This window comes from Rattus rattus, chromosome 1 (assembly GCF_011064425.1).
Source record: "Rattus rattus isolate New Zealand chromosome 1, Rrattus_CSIRO_v1, whole genome shotgun sequence".
Lineage (NCBI taxonomy): Eukaryota > Metazoa > Chordata > Mammalia > Rodentia > Muridae > Rattus > Rattus rattus.
The window spans coordinates 223285479-223302190 of NC_046154.1; the positions used below are offsets into that span (position 1 = coordinate 223285479).

At 38.6% G+C, this 16712-nt stretch overlaps 2 protein-coding genes across 3 annotated transcripts in view; one reads left to right on the forward strand and one right to left on the reverse strand.

Annotated features, from left to right (window-relative positions):
• Nucleotides 1-16712, reverse strand: part of Csmd3 (CUB and Sushi multiple domains 3) — a 1591133-nt gene that overhangs the window by 1347931 nt on the left and 226490 nt on the right. The window lies entirely within an intron of this gene.
• LOC116911317 (centrosomal protein of 290 kDa) overlaps nt 1-16712 on the forward strand; it is a 55965-nt gene that overhangs the window by 16833 nt on the left and 22420 nt on the right. The window contains exons 13-20 of the mRNA XM_032915235.1: nt 3476-3638; nt 5120-5220; nt 5289-5376; nt 7218-7330; nt 11999-12083; nt 12711-12853; nt 14430-14594; nt 15455-15604. Of these exons, the coding sequence (XP_032771126.1) occupies nt 3476-3638; nt 5120-5220; nt 5289-5376; nt 7218-7330; nt 11999-12083; nt 12711-12853; nt 14430-14594; nt 15455-15604 (1008 nt within the window). The remainder of the gene's footprint in view (nt 1-3475; nt 3639-5119; nt 5221-5288; nt 5377-7217; nt 7331-11998; nt 12084-12710; nt 12854-14429; nt 14595-15454; nt 15605-16712) is intronic.

The following is a 16712-nucleotide window of genomic DNA, read 5'->3' on the forward strand; positions in this document are numbered from 1 at the left end:
CTCTTTCTCCACATCCTCGCCAACATATGTTGTCACCTGAGCTTTTGATCTTAGCCATTCTGATTTTTATGAAGCGGAATCTCAGGGCCATTTTGATTTGCATTTCTCTGGTCACTAAAGACTGTGAACATTTCTTTAGGTGCTTCTCAGCCTTTTGAGATTCCTCTGTTGTGAATTCTCAGTTTAATTCTAGACCCCATTTTTTGATTGTGTTTGGAGTTTTGGTGGTAAGCTTCTTGAATTCTTTATATATTTTGAATATTAGCCCTCTATCAGATGGGGGGTTAGTGAAGATTTTTTTCCCAATCTGTAGGTTGCTGATTATTGACATTGTCTTTTGCCTTACAGAAGCTTTCCAGTCCCATTTATCAATTCTTGATCTTAGAGCTTGAGCCATTGGAGTTCTGTTTAGAAAATTTCTGCCTGTGCCAGTGAGTTCAAGGCTCTTTCCCACTTTCTCTTCTGTTAGATTCAGTGTATCTGGTTTTATGTTCAGGTCCTTGATCCACTTGGACTTGAGCTTTGTACATGGTGACAAATATGGTTCTATTTTCATTTTTCTACATACAGACATCCAATTAGATCACCATTTATTGAAGGTGCTTTCTTTTTTCCATTGTATATTTTTGGCTTCTTTGTCAAAGATCAAGTATGTGTAAGTGTGTGGTTTTATTTCTGGGTTTTCAATTCTATTCCATCGATCAATGTATCTGTCTCTGTACTAATACCATGCAGTGTTTATCACTATTGCTCTATAGTAGAGCTTGAGGTCAGAGATGGTGATTCCCCCAGCTGTTCTTTTACTGTTAAGACTTGTTTTAGCTATTCTGGTTTTGTTTCCTTTCCAGATAAATTTGAGAATTGCTCTTTCCATGTCTTTGAAGAATTGTGTTGGGATTTTCATGGGAATTGCATTGAATCTGTAGATTGCCTTTGTTAGGATGGCCATTTTTACTATGTTAATTCTGCCAATCCATGAGAATAGATTAGAATAGATCTCTCTATTTTCTGAGATCTTCTTCAGTTTCTTTCTTGAGAGACTTGAGGTTCTCATCATTAAGGTCTTATACTTGTTTGGTTAGTTATCCCAAGATATTTTATATTACCTGTGGCTATTGTGAAGGGAATTGTTTCCCTAATTTCTTTCTCTGCCTGTTTATCATTTGTTTAAAGAAAGGCTACTGATTTATTTGAGTTAATTTTATATCCAGCTGCTTTGCTGAAGTTGTTTATCAGCTGGAGAAGTTCTCTGGTAGATTTTTGTGGTCACTTATGTATACTATAATATCATCTGCAAATAGTGATACCTTTAATTTTTCATGGAAGATTTGTATCCCCTTGATCGCATTTTGTTGTCTTCTTGTTATAGGTAGCATTTCGAGTACTATATTGAATAGATATGGGGAGAGTGAGCTTCCTTGTCTTGTCCCAGATTTTAGTGGGATTGCTTCAAGTATCTCTCCATTTAATTTGATTTTAGTTGTTGGTTTGCAGTGAATAACTTTTATTATGTTTAGATATGGACCTTGAATTCCTGATCTCTCCAATACTTTTAACATGAAGGGGTCTTGTATTTTGTCAAATGCTTTTTCTGCATATGAGGAGATGATCATGTGATTTTCTTTGAGTTTGTTTATATGGTAGATTACGTTAATAGATTGTCATATATTGAACCAACCTTGCATCCCTGGGATGAAGCCTATTTGATCATGGTGAGAGATGATTTTGAAGTGTTCTTAGATTAGGTTTGTGAGAATTTTACTTAGTATTTTTGCATCGATATTCATAAGCGAGATTGGAATGAAGTTCTTCTTTTTGGTAGGAACCTTGTGTGGTTTAGGCATCAGAGTAATTGTGGCTTCATAGAATGAATTAGGTAGTGTTCCTTCTGTTTCTATTTTATGGAATAGTTTGAGGAATATTGGTATCAGGTCTTCTTTGAAGGTCTGGTAGAATTCTGAACTAAATCCATCTGGCCCTGGGCTTTTTTTGGTTGGGAGGTTTTTAATGACTTCTATTTCCTTATGGAATATGGGCCTGTTTAGAAAGTTTACCTGCTCTTGATTTAACTTTGGTATGTGGAATCTGTCTAGACAACCATCCATTTCATCTAGATTTTCCAGTTTTGTTGAGTATAGGCTTTTGCAGTAGGATCTGATGATTTTGTGCATTTCCTCCATTTCTGTTGCTTTGTCTCCCTTTTCATTTCTGGTTTTGTTAATTTGGATACTGCTTCCCAGCCCTTTAGTTCGTTTGGCTAGGCGTTTATCTATCTTGTTGATTTTGATACTCTCAAAGAACCAGATTTTGGTTTTGCTGATTCTTTGTATTGTTCTCTTTGATTCTATTTGGTTGATTCCAGCCCTGAGTTTAATTATTTGCTGCCTTCTACTCCTCCTGGATGAGTTTGCTTCTTTTTTTTCCAGAGCTCTCAGGTACACTGGTAAGTTGCTAGTGTAAGATCTCTCCAGTTTCTTTACCAGAGCACTTAGTGCTATGAATTTTCCTCTTAGCACTGCTTTCATTATGTCCCATAGGTTTGGGTATGTTGTGCCTTCATTTTCATTAAATTCCAGGAAGTCTTTAATTTCTTTCTTTATTTCATCCTTGACCAAATTATCACTGAGTAGAGAGTTGTTCAGTTTCCACATGTATGTGCGTTTTCTGGTGCTTTTGCTGTTATGGAAGACCAGCTTTAGGCCATGGTGGTCTGATAGGGTGCATCAGATTATTTTAATCTTCTTGTATCTGTTGAGGGTTGTTTTGTGACCAATTACTTGGTCAGTTTTGGAGAAGGTACTATGGGGTGCTGAAAAGGTGTATTCTTTTGTTTTAGGGTGAGATATTCTGTGTGATTCTTTATGGCTTTTCAGACTGCATTATTGTTGTTTACCCTCCCTTCTCCTTCTGTATTTACCTCCCTGTCAAACCTTTGGATGAAGTGTTTTATTCAGAGAAGCAGCTCATGTGAGGACTCAGGATTAGTCCCTTGTATCTCTGTCCTTTGTGCCAGCATGGAGCTGTGACTGCTAGCTTGATGAAGTTGTGATGGGGATGTCTTTGGCGCCTACAATATCTATATCAACTGAATCTACTTGGACTTTTTATATCTTTAAATTGATTCACCAGGCAGTTAAATGTATGTTCTGGTATGCCTGATTCTCTCTTGATGTTTTATCTCTGTACCTTTATGTTAATCTCTTATTTATTCGGTATTTGCAATATTTTGAGTCACATTGCCTTTGGGTCAGATGTTCATATTCTGCCCTCTTTACTAGATTTGGATCGCAGCACAGGGAAAGCTTAATATGTACTATTTTTATTTTTTATGTATCAGTTATAAAACATCTGCCATGTAAAATACAGGTGTAAGTAAATTTGTCCATCACCTTAATAAAAAAAAGTAAATTCATACATTTGATTTGTTTGTTCAAATAAATTATGTTATATTGATGGTAGATGGGGTATTTTTCAGGGAGTATATGGCTTAGAAGATGCTGTTATTGAAATAAAGAATTATAAAGCCCAAATTAAAATAAGAGATGGAGAGATTGAAGTGTTGACCAAGGAGATCAATAAGCTTGAGATGAAGATCAATGATGTCCTTGATGAAAATGAAGCTCTTAGAGAGCGGGCCGGTAAGCTATGTTCTATGACATTGCTTTGTCCTCAACCCTAATTTTCAGGTCCTCTTTGTTTTCTTTTGGTTTGGTTTTACTTTTGTAAGGGAAATGGCCCTATTCCTCAAAGCAAAGTGCACCCATTCTGCACACATGTTCTCCCTTCCTGGTGCTTTGCTTCTAGCCCTTACGTTACATTTGTTTATTTCTAAGTAGTTGGATGGTATTTTTGCCCAAATCAGTGTTTCTGTAGAGACTCTTAAAGTGGAGGTTTCTGACTGAAGTGGGTTTGGGGCCCAGTGGTTGATAAGGAACATGACTTTCATCAGCCCAGTCTGCCTGCCTTCAGTAAAAATCAGATGGTGAACGTCTTTGCATTATGCTGCATAGAAGAGGTCAGCTGTTTTCTGCAATAAGAAACATCTGTATGAAATGTTAGTTTACAAACTGATTTTGTTTTGAGGCCATTTAAAAGTTCTTTGTAAACCTTTTATGGACATATAAATACATGATAAACTGCTTATGTTTTATTTGAGTATTTTAGGAGTTCCATTTAGTCAAGATGTAATTTCCAAATATAACTTGGGAATTTATGTACTTTTAAAATTAGGGATGAATTATTTAATACTACTCTTTTATATGGTAAGTTATGACTAAAGTGTACAATCTAAGTTATTTCTTTAAAATGACTATGATTTATATAGTGATTTTATTATACTCACAGACTATCAATTAGTGCGTTCTTAGAGTTAAACTGGCAATTTAGGAACTTTTTGTCTAGAAGAAAAATAAATACTTTATATTGGTTATTTATTTCTGAAACAATTTAACTAGAATTTAGGATTATACTAGATGGTTATGCTAAATTTCTGATTAACTCAACTAGTCAAGTCACTGCCAGGAATCTAGAAGTATGTATGGATAACTTCTGACCTATCTAGAAAGCTGTCACGAACACCATGTTTCTTGTCTTTAAGGGGTTTAGCTTTTATATCCAAAGTCTGGTTTAGAACTCTTTCAACTGTCTTGGTACTTGATTTTTACCTCCTAGGTATTAATGAATCAGGAACTATAATGGAGGCATGTTAGGGGTCAGGTTAGCTGAGAGGATTACACCAATAACAACATCATTAGTAATAATGACTGCTATGTGACAAGCATTTCTCTGAGCATTTGATTTAGTCTAATAAAATACTCTTGGCAAACTAAAATAACAAATAAAAAAAATGTCATCTCAATATCAGATTCCAAGTGGACATTAAGTCAAGTTTACTTCGTAACAGGGTTTCTTGGTTAATGAATTGTAACCTTTGCAACATCCCCATATGTGTTTGTAAGGATTCTATAGTTAGTTAACATTTAACTTTCTTCAAGTATAGCTGTCTGGAAATCTTATGTCAGAATGTTTCAATGATAATGAGTAATTCTTGGTGTTCTGTGGAGATTTTGTCATTTATTTGCACGTTTTTAAGTTTGTAATTATTTGCTTTCTATTTCAGGCCTCGAACCCAAGACGATGATTGATCTGACTGAATTTAGAAATAGTAAACGCGTAAAGCAGCAGCAGTACAGAGCTGAGAACCAGATTCTTTTGAAAGAGGCAAGTGATGCTCTGTTGACAATTTCTATCTGCACTAAGGGAAGGAACTAATAATTCATGTTTCGCAGATCGAAAGTCTAGAGGAAGAACGTCTTGACTTGAAGAGAAAAATTCGTCAAATGGCTCAAGAAAGAGGCAAAAGGAGTGCAGCCTCAGGTACTCTCAGTCACCCCGCACTTGGAAAGAGCCATGGGAAAGCATGGGTGTGCATGGCAGTCTAGAGCTGAAGATGATTCTGCTCTGTTGCTGTCCTTGGTGTCACAACAGAGATAAGTGCATGTAACCGAGTGTGATCCTGAATCTAAACACTTAACCAAGTTAGAAGTCAAAGAAAAACCAAACCAAACCAAACCAAACCAAATAAAAACACCCTAAAAATCATGTATTGGAATTAATGGACTTTTAAAAAATTTCAGTGTAAGGTCTGTTGACTTTTATACAGCCCTACATTGTTGTGACTAATATCTTAAAACAGTAGTTTTTATATTGCTGTGTTTCATCCTTAGAATGGTTCTTTGTTTCCAAAGCTGTATATTGGGAGTGTATTTTAAATTTTTTATTAGATATATTTCTTTACTTATATTTCAAATGTCATTTCCCTTTTCCCCATTTCCTGTACATAGCTCCCATCCCTCCCCCCCATGTAGGTATTCCCCCATCTATCCCCTTACACCCCCCCCATATTCCTCTGCACTAGGGTCCAACCTTGGCAGGACCAGGGCTTCCCCTTCCACTGGTACTCTTCCTAGGCTATTCATTGCTACCTATGAGGTTGGAGCCCAGGGTCAGTACTAAATTTTATTAAAATTTACTGAAAATTTCTGTTAATCCTAATTAACATTCATTTGTTTACCTTCCTTTTAAAAAGACAATATCATCTTTATAATGGCCACTGCAGGGGAATATCAGGTCGGGAGGCGGGAAGGGGTGTATGGATGAGTAGGGGAACACCCTCATAGAAGAAGGGGAAGGGGGGGTGAGATAGGGGGTTTATGGATGGGAAATCAGGAAAGGGGATAACATTTGAAATGTAAATAAAAATATCCAATAAAAAGAAAAGAAACACAAAACAAAAATAGTCTTGCAAAAAATAAAATTAAATTAAAAAAATAAACAAGATAAAAAAAATACAAAATAAAATAGCCATTGCAAGTCACTTTTTGAAAATCATATATAGAGGGTTTCTTTCCTTAATTTTTCCACATCTATATAAATGTTTGCCTGTTCCATGCCAGTGCCCATAGAAGCCAGAAAAAAGCCCTGGGTTCCCTAGAGCTGGAGTTAACATACAGTTTGAGCTGCTTGGTGTGGGTGTTGAGAACTAAACAGGTCCTCTGAAAGAGCATTACACACATTTAAAAATTAAACTATATTTACATTATTTTCTCACCCTCCTTCACCTCCATGTCTCATCCCATTCCCATCTCGTGTGTGTGCGTGTGTGTGTGTGTGTGTGTGTAAGTAAATACATATGAATCCATTTAGGGTATAACTTCATGTCATGTCCAAGAGACTCAATCTTTCCACAGACATCCTGGTCCTTTGGCTGTTAAACTCTTTCTGCCCCCCTTCTACCATGTTCTGTGAACCTCAAGTGAAACCCTAATATGGAGACACTTGTCTAGCATGTACAGAGCCTGCACAAAGGCACTTGTGGCAGCATCACAAAAAGAAAGTAAAATGTAAATGTGTAAAAGAAAAATTTATGGCTTTTAATTTATTTTCTTTATTTTTTAAATGTCTTAGGACTTATTAATGTGTCCTTTGAAATTAACACAGAATAAAATTATAAAGATGATATAATTCAAATTATTCCCTATTTTATTGATATAGCCTTTAAAAATAAACTACATCAAAGAGTTATATCGGCTGCATGTTGGTAAAGGGTTTTAAAAACATTAAACCTTTTTTGAATTAAAAGTTTATTCTTGTGTTGGAATAAAGGGAATTATTTTTGTTGTTGTTGCTTCTTATTTGTTATTTCTTTCATCTTCTAGGATTAACCATTGATGATCTGAACCTAACTGAAACCTTTTCTCACGGGGATAAAATAGGAGAAAGAAAGCTAAATTTTATAAGCTTCAATAATATGAATGAAACACAATCAAAGGTAAATAAAACATTAATGCTCTGACTTAAGAAGAAGGAAAAATGCTAACAGTTGAGTATTTCTCTTCACTTAATCTCATTTAGCACCTCTTCTCTATTAGGTTTTTTTTTTCTCTTCCATTTTTATTAAATTGGGTGTTTCTTATTTACATTTCAAATGTTATTCCCTTTCTCAGTTTCCTGTTCATCTTCCCCCTAATCCCTTCCCCTTCCCTTCTCTATGGTGATCTCATCCCCATCCACCCCCCATTGCATGCGCCCCCAACAATCCCCTACACTGGGGGTCCAGCCTTGGCAGGACCGAGGGCTTCCCCCTTCCACTGGTGCTCTTACTAGGATATTCATTGCTACCTATGAGGTCAGAGTCCAGGGTCAGTCCATGTATAGTCTTTGGGTAGTGGCTTAGTCCCTGGAAGCTCTGGTTGCTTGGCATTGTTGTACATATGGGGTTGCAAGCCCCTTCAGCTCCTTCAATCCTTTCTCTAACTCCCTCAACAGGGACCCCAATCTCAGTTCAATGGTTTGCTGCTAGTATTCGCCTCTGTATTTGATATGTTCTGGCTGTGTCTCTCAAGAGAGATCTATGTCGGGTTCCCGTCAGCATGCATTTCTCAGCTTCGTCTTATCTAGTTTGGTGGCTTTATGTGTATGGGCCACATGTGGGGCAGGCTCTGAATGGCTCTGCAGGCTCCGTTCCTTCAGTCTCTGCTCTAAACTTTGCCTCCCTATCCTCTCCTATGGATATTCTTGTCCCCCTTTTAAAGAAGGAGTGAAGCATCTGCATTTTGGTCATCCTTTAGAGTTTCACGTGGTCTGTGCATCTTGGGTAATTCGAGCATTTGGGCTAATATCCACTTATCAGTGAGTACATACCATGTGTGTTTTCTGTGATTGGGTTACCTCACTCAGGATGATATTTTCTAGCTCCATCCATTTGCCTATGAATTTCATGAAGTCATTGTTTTTGATAGCTGAGTAATATTCCATTGTGTAGATGTACCACATTTTCTGTATCCATTCCTCTGTTGAAGGGCATCTGGGTTCTTTCCAGCTTCTGGCTATTATAAATAAGGCTGCGATGAACATAGTGGAGCACGTGTCTTTTTTATATGTTGGGGCATCTTTTGGGTATATGCCCAAGAGAGGTATAGCTGGGTCCTCAGGTAGTGCAATGTCCAATTTTCTGAGGAACCTCAGACTGATTTCAGAGAGGTTGTACCAGTTTGCAATCCCACCAACAATGGAGGAGTGTTCCTCTTTCTCAACATCCTTGCCAGCATCTGCTGTTGCCTGAGTGTTTTATCTTAGCTACTCTGACTGGTGTGAGGTGGAATCTCAGGATTGTTTTGATTTGCATTTCCCTGATGACTAAGGATGTTGAACATATTTTTATGTGCTTTTTGGCCATTTGATAATCCTCAGCTGAGAATGTTTTGTTTAGCTCTGTATCCCATATTTTAATAGGGTTATTTGTCTCCCTGGAGTCTAACTTTGTGAGTTCTTTGTATATTTTGGATATTAGCCCTTTATCAGTTGTAGGATTGGTAAAAATATTTTTCTAATCTGTTGGTTGCCGTTTTGTCCTAACCACAGTGTCCTTTGCCTTACAGAAGCTTTGCAGCTTTATGAGATCCCATTTGTCGATTCTTGATCTTAGAGCATAAGCCATTGGTGTTTTGTTCAGGAAATTTTCTCCAGAGTCTTCCCTACTTTTTCTTCTCTTATTTTGAGTGTATCTGGTTTGATGTGGAGGTCCTTGATTCACTTGGCCTTAAGCTTTGTACAGGGCAATAAGAATTGATCGATTTGCATTCTTCTACATGCTGACCTCCAGTTGAACCAGCACCATTTGTTGAAAATGCTGTCTTTTTTCCACTGGATGGTTTTGGCTCCTTTGTCAAAAATCAAATGACCATAGGTTCATTTCTGGGTCTTCAATTCTATTCCACTGATCTACCTGCCTGTCTCTGTACGAACACCATACAGTTTTTATCACTATTGCTCTGTAATACTGCTTGAGGTCAGGGATGGTGATTCCCCCAGAAGTCATTTTATTGTTGAGAATAGTTTTAGCTATTCTTGGTTTTTTGTTATTCCTGACGAATTTGCAAATTATTCTTTTTAACTCTTTGAAGAATTGGATTGGAATTTTTTTTTTTTAATTAACTTGAGTATTTCTTATTTACATTTCAAATGTTGTTCCCTTTCCCGGTTTCTGGGCAAACATCCCCCTAATCCCTCCCCCTCCCCTTCTGAATTGGTGTTCCCCTCCCCATCCTCCCACCATTGCCGCCCTCCCCCCAACAATCACGTTCACTGGGGGTTCAGTCTTAGCAGGACCCAGGGCTTCCCCTTCCACTGGTTCTCTTACTAGAATATTCATTGCTACCTATGAGGTCAGAGTCCAGGGTCAGTCCATGTATAGTCTTTAGGTAGTGGCTTAGTCCCTGGAAGCTCTGGTTGCTTGGCATTGTTGTTCATAAGGGGTCTTGAGCTCCTTCAAGTTCTTCCAGTTCTTTCTCTGATTCCTTCAACGGGGGTCCCGTTCTCAGTTCAGTGGTTTGCTGCTGGCATTAGCCTCTGTATTTGCTGTATTCTGGCTGTGTCTCTCAGGGCGATCTACATCTGGCTCCTTTCGCCTGCACTTCTTTGCTTCATCCATCTTGTCTAATTGGATGGCTGTATATGTATGGGCCACATGTGGGGCAGGCTCTGAATGGGTGTTCCTTCTGTGTCTGTTTTAATCTTTGCCTCTCTATTCCCTGCCAAGGATATTCTTGTTCCCCTTTTAAAGAAGGAGTGAAGCATTCACATTTTGATCATCTGTCTTGAGTTTCATGTGTTCTGTGCATCTAGGGTAATTCAAGCATTTGGACTAATAGCCACTTATCAATGAGTGCATACCATGTGTGTTTTTCAGGATGATATTTTCCAGTTCCAACCATTTGCCTACGAATTTCCTAAAGTCATTGTTTTTGATAGCTGAGTAATATTCCATTGTATAGATGTACCACATTTTCTGTATCCATTCCTCTGTTGAAGGGCATCTGGGTTCTTTCCAGCTTCTGGCTATTATAAATAAGGCTGCTATGAACATAGTGGAGCACGTGTCTTTTTTATATGTTGGGGCATCTTTTGGGTATATGCTCATGGATTGGAATTTTGATGGGAATTGCACTGAATCTGTAGGTTGCTTTTGGTAAAATGGCTGTTAGGTTATAATAATTGTTTTTGCTTGCTTAAATAGCATGGTGATATGAAGATTGATTAACAAGACATTATTTACTTTGAATACAGATTACGAGTTCAGCTAAGACAGAGCTGCTCCATAGGAGACCGTCATTCAGTGTTGTGCAGTCAGATCACAGTGAGACAGAGGAGAATCTGACCACACGCTCACTGTCAAGAATGCTCTCTGGAATTCACCATAGTGTAGACAGTGCAGTGGAGCCTGTCGTCTCTTTAACTCGATGCTCCTCATTTATGCAGCTGAAAGACAGCACTACAACTCCAGAAGCTATTACAATAAGGGAGATTTTTAAAGCACCATGTCTCCGATCTTTGAGAAACCTAGAATCGTTAGTCAGTACCTTCAGTAAGGACAGCAGTGAAGAACTAAGTGAATACTTATGCTCCCTCTCTGATGACTGTGTGAAGAGAGGCTCAGGAAACCATCGAGCGCTAGAGAAAACCAGGTTCTTACAGAAGCGCAGTTCATCTTTTCCAGCATCACCAATAGCTTCTGAATTAATGCAGAGATATTCACATATGCAGAGCCCTGCAGTATTTCCTCAACAGTCGTATGCACATGAAGTGCATAAAGTAACATCAGAAGGTGACCAGGCCCACTCTCAAATAAAGTATGCTGATCTCAGTTTGAAAGACAATAAAAGACAAAGTGAATCACCCTCCCAGACTGAGATGTCGAGAAGTAAGAGCCAAGTTAATCTTTCAGGTCTTGTGCCTGTCATTGCTCAGTCCAGAGCATCTCTGGTACATCCCCGTGAAAAGCTTCTAGGGCAGCTACAGAGAGAGCTAGTACTCCTTAGATCTCAGGTGAGCTTTCTTCCAAGTACATCCATGCAATCGTTCTATTACTACTACTGCTGCTACTACTACTACTACTACTACTGCTACTACTACTACTACTACTACTACTACTACTCTTTTACCAGAATTCTCTAAAAAGTTCTGGGAAGATTTTACTTACATATTAACACTCATTTGTAACAGATCTATATTTTTAAAAAATCTAAAATCACAGTATATTAGCATTGAACTTATTGACTCTCCTAATTATTAAATATTTCTTTAGAATGAAACCATAGCACAGGATTTATCAATCCAAGAAGAGCAGAGTAGAAATGCAGACTTAGACCTTGACCATCAGAGAAGCCAGGAAGAACAGGTAGTGTGAAGATCGGCCTTTACAGGCAACCATATAGTTGGTACTAAATGGAAAACTCCTGTACATCTCCCTGTGACCTGCCATGCGAGTACGGGCGGAGGAGGTGGCAGAAAGGTGGCCTCTGGACTTTATTTTATAGCTGCTGTGCCTCTCTAGCCTGTTTTCTGCTGTGTTAAACTTGAATTGGTAAAGCATTGTTTTAATTTGAAACACGTTTATTACTGAGATACCTTACAACACATTTTTATTTTCTTTGTTCAGAATGAATTTCTTTCAAGAGAACTGATTGAAAAGGAAAAAGATTTAGAAAGAAGTAGGACAGTAATTACTAAATTTCAGAATAAATGTAAGTCATTCTTACCTCTTTCTTTTCTTCACCTACTTTTTAAATCTTTAATTACCTTTATAATAGTCAGCTCAGTCTGTGTTACGTATCTTTGTGTCTTACATTGCTATGTTTATTGTTATGCTTGGTGTTTATGAAAATATCTGTCACATATTTTGTATGCTCAAGTGAAGGTAAATGTTATAAACATTTAAATATTTTAATAGGACAGAGTTAAGCCATATCTATCTATCTATCTGTCTATCTATCTATCTATCTATCTATCTATCTATCTATCTATCTACCTACCTACCTACCTACCTATTACCTACTTACCCACGTGTCTATATGTGTTTACTTATAAATGTTATATATATATATATATAACATGTTTATATATATATCATGTTTATATATATATAAATGTTTATATATATATAAATGTTTATATATATTTGCATATGTACATTACTAAAATCGGTATACTGTTTAATTCAGCTATTTATGTTGAACTTATAGTTGTATTTTTTATTTCCATTTTTGTTTTACTAATATTTTTCTATTTGAAATAGCTGCCATGAGCATGAAATAATATAAGTTGTAGGAAAAAAAATCTATGCATTTAATGTGAAAAATTTATAATCACAGTAAAAGAATTAGTTGAAGAAAATAAGCAACTTGAAGAAGGTATGAAGGAAATTTTGCAAGCCATTAAGGACATGCCAAAGGATTCTGATGTGAAAGGAAGTGAAACATCTTTAATCATCCCGAGTCTTGAAAGACTGGTTAATGTAAGTTGTGTTTTCATGTTAATGTCTGCCTTCAGCCAAGCCATCACCTGTATTGGTTTCATTTTGATGCTGTGATAAAGTAGTCAGTTAAAAAGCAACTTAAGAAAAAGGACAAATATACATTGCAGGGATAGCCTATTATGGCAGCAAATGTGTGGGGCAGGTGCTAGTTGCAGCTCCTCATGAGGCCACAGGCCACAGCTCCTCATGAGGTCACAGGCCACAGCTCCTCATTGAGGCCACAGGCCATAGCTCCTCATTGAGGCCACAGGCCACAGCTCCTCATGAGGCCACAGGCCACAGCTCCTCATGAGGCCACAGGCCACAGCTCCTCACTGAGGCCACAGGCCACAGCTCCTCACTGAGGCCACAGGCCACAGCTCCTCATTGAGGCCACAGGCCATAGCTCCTCATTGAGGCCACAGGCCACAGCTCCTCACTGGGTCCACAGGCCACAGCTCCTCATGAGGCCACAGGCCACAGCTCCTCACTCACTGAGGCCACAGGCCACAGCTCCTCACTGAGGCCACAGGCCACAGCTCCTCACTGAGGCCACAGGCCACAGCTCCTCATTGAGGCCACAGGCCATAGCTCCTCATTGAGGCCACAGGCCACAGCTCCTCACTGGGCCCACAGGCCACAGCTCCTCATGAGGCCACAGGCCACAGCTCCTCACTGAGGCCACAGGCCACAGCTCCTCATTGAGGCCACAGGCCACAGCTCCTCATGAGGCCACAGGCCACAGCTCCTCATGAGGTCACAGGCCACAGCTCCTCATTGAGGCCACAGGCCACAGCTCCTCATTGAGGCCACAGGCCACAGCTCCTCATTGAGGCCACAGGCCACAGCTCCTCATGAGGCCACAGGCCACAGCTCCTCACTGAGGCCACAGGCCACAGCTCCTCACTGAGGCCACAGGCCACAGCTCCTCACTGAGGCCACAGGCCACAGCTCCTCACTGAGGCCACAGGCCACAGCTCCTCACTGAGGCCACAGGCCACAGCTCCTCATTGAGGCCACAGGCCACAGCTCCTCATTGAGGCCACAGGCCACAGCTCCTCACTGGGTCCACAGGCCACAGCTCCTCACTGGGTCCACAGGCCACAGCTCCTCATGAGGCCACAGGCCACAGCTCCTCATGAGGCCACAGGCCACAGCTCCTCATGAGGCCACAGGCCACAGCTCCTCATGAGGCCACAGGCCACAGCTCCTCATGAGGCCACAGGCCAGCAGATGTGTGTCTACTTGATAGATGCGCAAGTGAGGACATGGACATGGAAGGCCTCAAAGTGATTTGCTCAGCTAATAAGAAACTGGCTCATATATGGGTGCTGATCATTTTCTAATCAATAAATGTTTACTAAATGTTATTTATTTTAATGAAGTAATCTCTGTGTAATGATATAAGCTAAACTTAAATTTTATGAATATTACATTCATCTGAAATGTAAATAACATTTTTATTAGACATGGCAATGAGCATGGAAAGATGGTTAGTTATTTAAAGGCATATTTTTCTTGACTATGACTTTACTGTGTTTCATTGCATTTCTAATATATAATACAAATGTACAAGGCTATGGAATCAAAGAATGCAGAAGGAATCTTCGATGCTAGTTTGCATCTGAAAGCCCAAGTTGATCAACTTACAGGAAGGAATGAAGAATTAAGGCAAGAACTCAGGGAATCTCGGAAAGAAGCAGTAAATTATTCCCAGCAGTTGGTAAAAGCAAACTTAAAGGTAACAATTTTATTAAGTATAAGAAAATCTTAAACCTGTGACTGTAGTTTTAATAGGAAACTTTGTAAAAACAGTGCTTTGGAGGGGAAGATGTTCTTTGTGTTCTTTCAACCCTAAGACCACATTTTTTAGAGATTGTGAAAAATGTTTCTAGTCTTTGATAATTTCATTAGTATATTTTGATCATATCCTGTCCACACACTTTCTTCTCAGATTCTTCTTAAGTTCATGTTTATTCTCCGTCTCAAAACAACAGCCTTAAAAAAACAAAGGTGAACCATGGAATATGGTTTGGGATAGACATCTAACAGTACAGCATGGTGCTTGCCCTGGAGTATGCTTGATATCCCCAGTGTTTCTCTGCTAAAGAAAACAGATTTTTTTCCCCTCTCCTGGCAGCTACCAATTAGAAATAGGTTTTTTTCTCGGGGTGGAGCTTCATGATAACATCCTTTCCTCTGTGCTGGGGCTTTTTCAGGCTTGCTCTTTTGCAGATGTGGAGTGTGCTGTCACAACTGTCTTGATATATTCTTATGTGCTATGCCCTGCTGAGTTTAAAAATGCTGTGTCCTAGAAGCCATCCACAACAATGGGTCCTTATGATCTTCTGCTCACCCTCCCACAGAGATCCTTGAGCCCTGTTTTGGTTGAACATCCCAAAGTTTCTCACCCTCTGCACATTGTTTTTTAAGAAGTTATGTGGAAAACTAAGTTCCTTGTACTATAAAAGAGACATAATAGCTCTAAATCTTATTTTAGGCATTTCTAAGAAAAATTAAAGCTTTAATTAACTCATGTCAATATAACTCTCTGCTTTGTACATTTCCTAAATGTGATAATCATTCCTGGGTTGTTTCTAGATTGATCACCTTGAGAAAGAAACAGACCTTCTGCGTCAATCTGCAGGCTCCAATGTAGTTTACAAAGGCATAGACTTACCTGACGGGATAGCACCATCTAGTGCCTACGTCATCAACTCTCAGAATGAGTATTTAATACATCTTTTGCAGGTACCTAAAATTTATGTCTTAATGACAGTTTTGGTAGTACGTTTCTGAATTTAGTCTGTGAATTCCTTTGAATTCTCAGAGTAAACAGAGAGATTGTTAGTAGATAGTGAGTCAGCTGGACTAATACAGAGGAGTTTATTCCATCTACCCACAAGTAAAATATGTTCGTGATATTTGTTCATTTGTGAGTTACACATATGAACTATAGAAGACATGAGGCGTTATAAGTAGCCAATATAAAGTAGATGAGAATGTGTGTTTATTGCTGCTTAGAGAAGTGAGAGAATGAAATGCTAAGGGTTGTTGCTGTTGGGTGCTGTTATTAGAATTGTCTCTTTTCTGTTAATCATGAGAAAACGTTGCAAGTACACTTGGCTTCCACTTCCCTTTCCTGTGTAAACTGTTAGATGGTCACAGGAAATTGAAAGGGTACTCTATTATACTACTTGCCCTGTGCTTGCTTTACTGCTTGCCTCTATATAATGGATTAAAAACACTGTGATGAGGTGTTTTTCAAATTTTCATATAACGTTTAATATCTACAACATCATATGCCCTCTAATTGTACTTAGAAAAATCTGCTCAAAACCAACAAAATGAATTTGTAATCGTAAGCATCCTACTGCTAGATTATCCATTGGTGTGATACTCGAGTCATACTTACTGACTGTTGCGTGGTTTTATTATTTGGGCATGACATTAATCTTGTCTGTATTTGAATTTGTATGCCCTCAAGGCAGATATGGGTAACTTTAACAACAGATCAAAACATTTCTTTAAAGCATCTTAGGTCACAACACTTAAGTACATGGAAATATTAATAATTGATTTTCATAGGGATACTCTCAACAAATTACAGCAACCTGGTATTGTCATGCTTGATCTAAGATTTGTGGTTTTTATTTTTATTTAAAAACAAAAACAAAAACAGGGATCCGCAAGATGTCTCAGTGTGTAAAGCACCTGGTGCCAGCCCCAATGACCTATGTCTGTGTTCAGTCACTGGGACCACATGGTGGAAGGAGAGGGTACAAGTGTTCATCTGACCTCTAAATATACAGAGTACATATTTAAATATCACAGTTTTACCATATTTAAAAAGAAATAG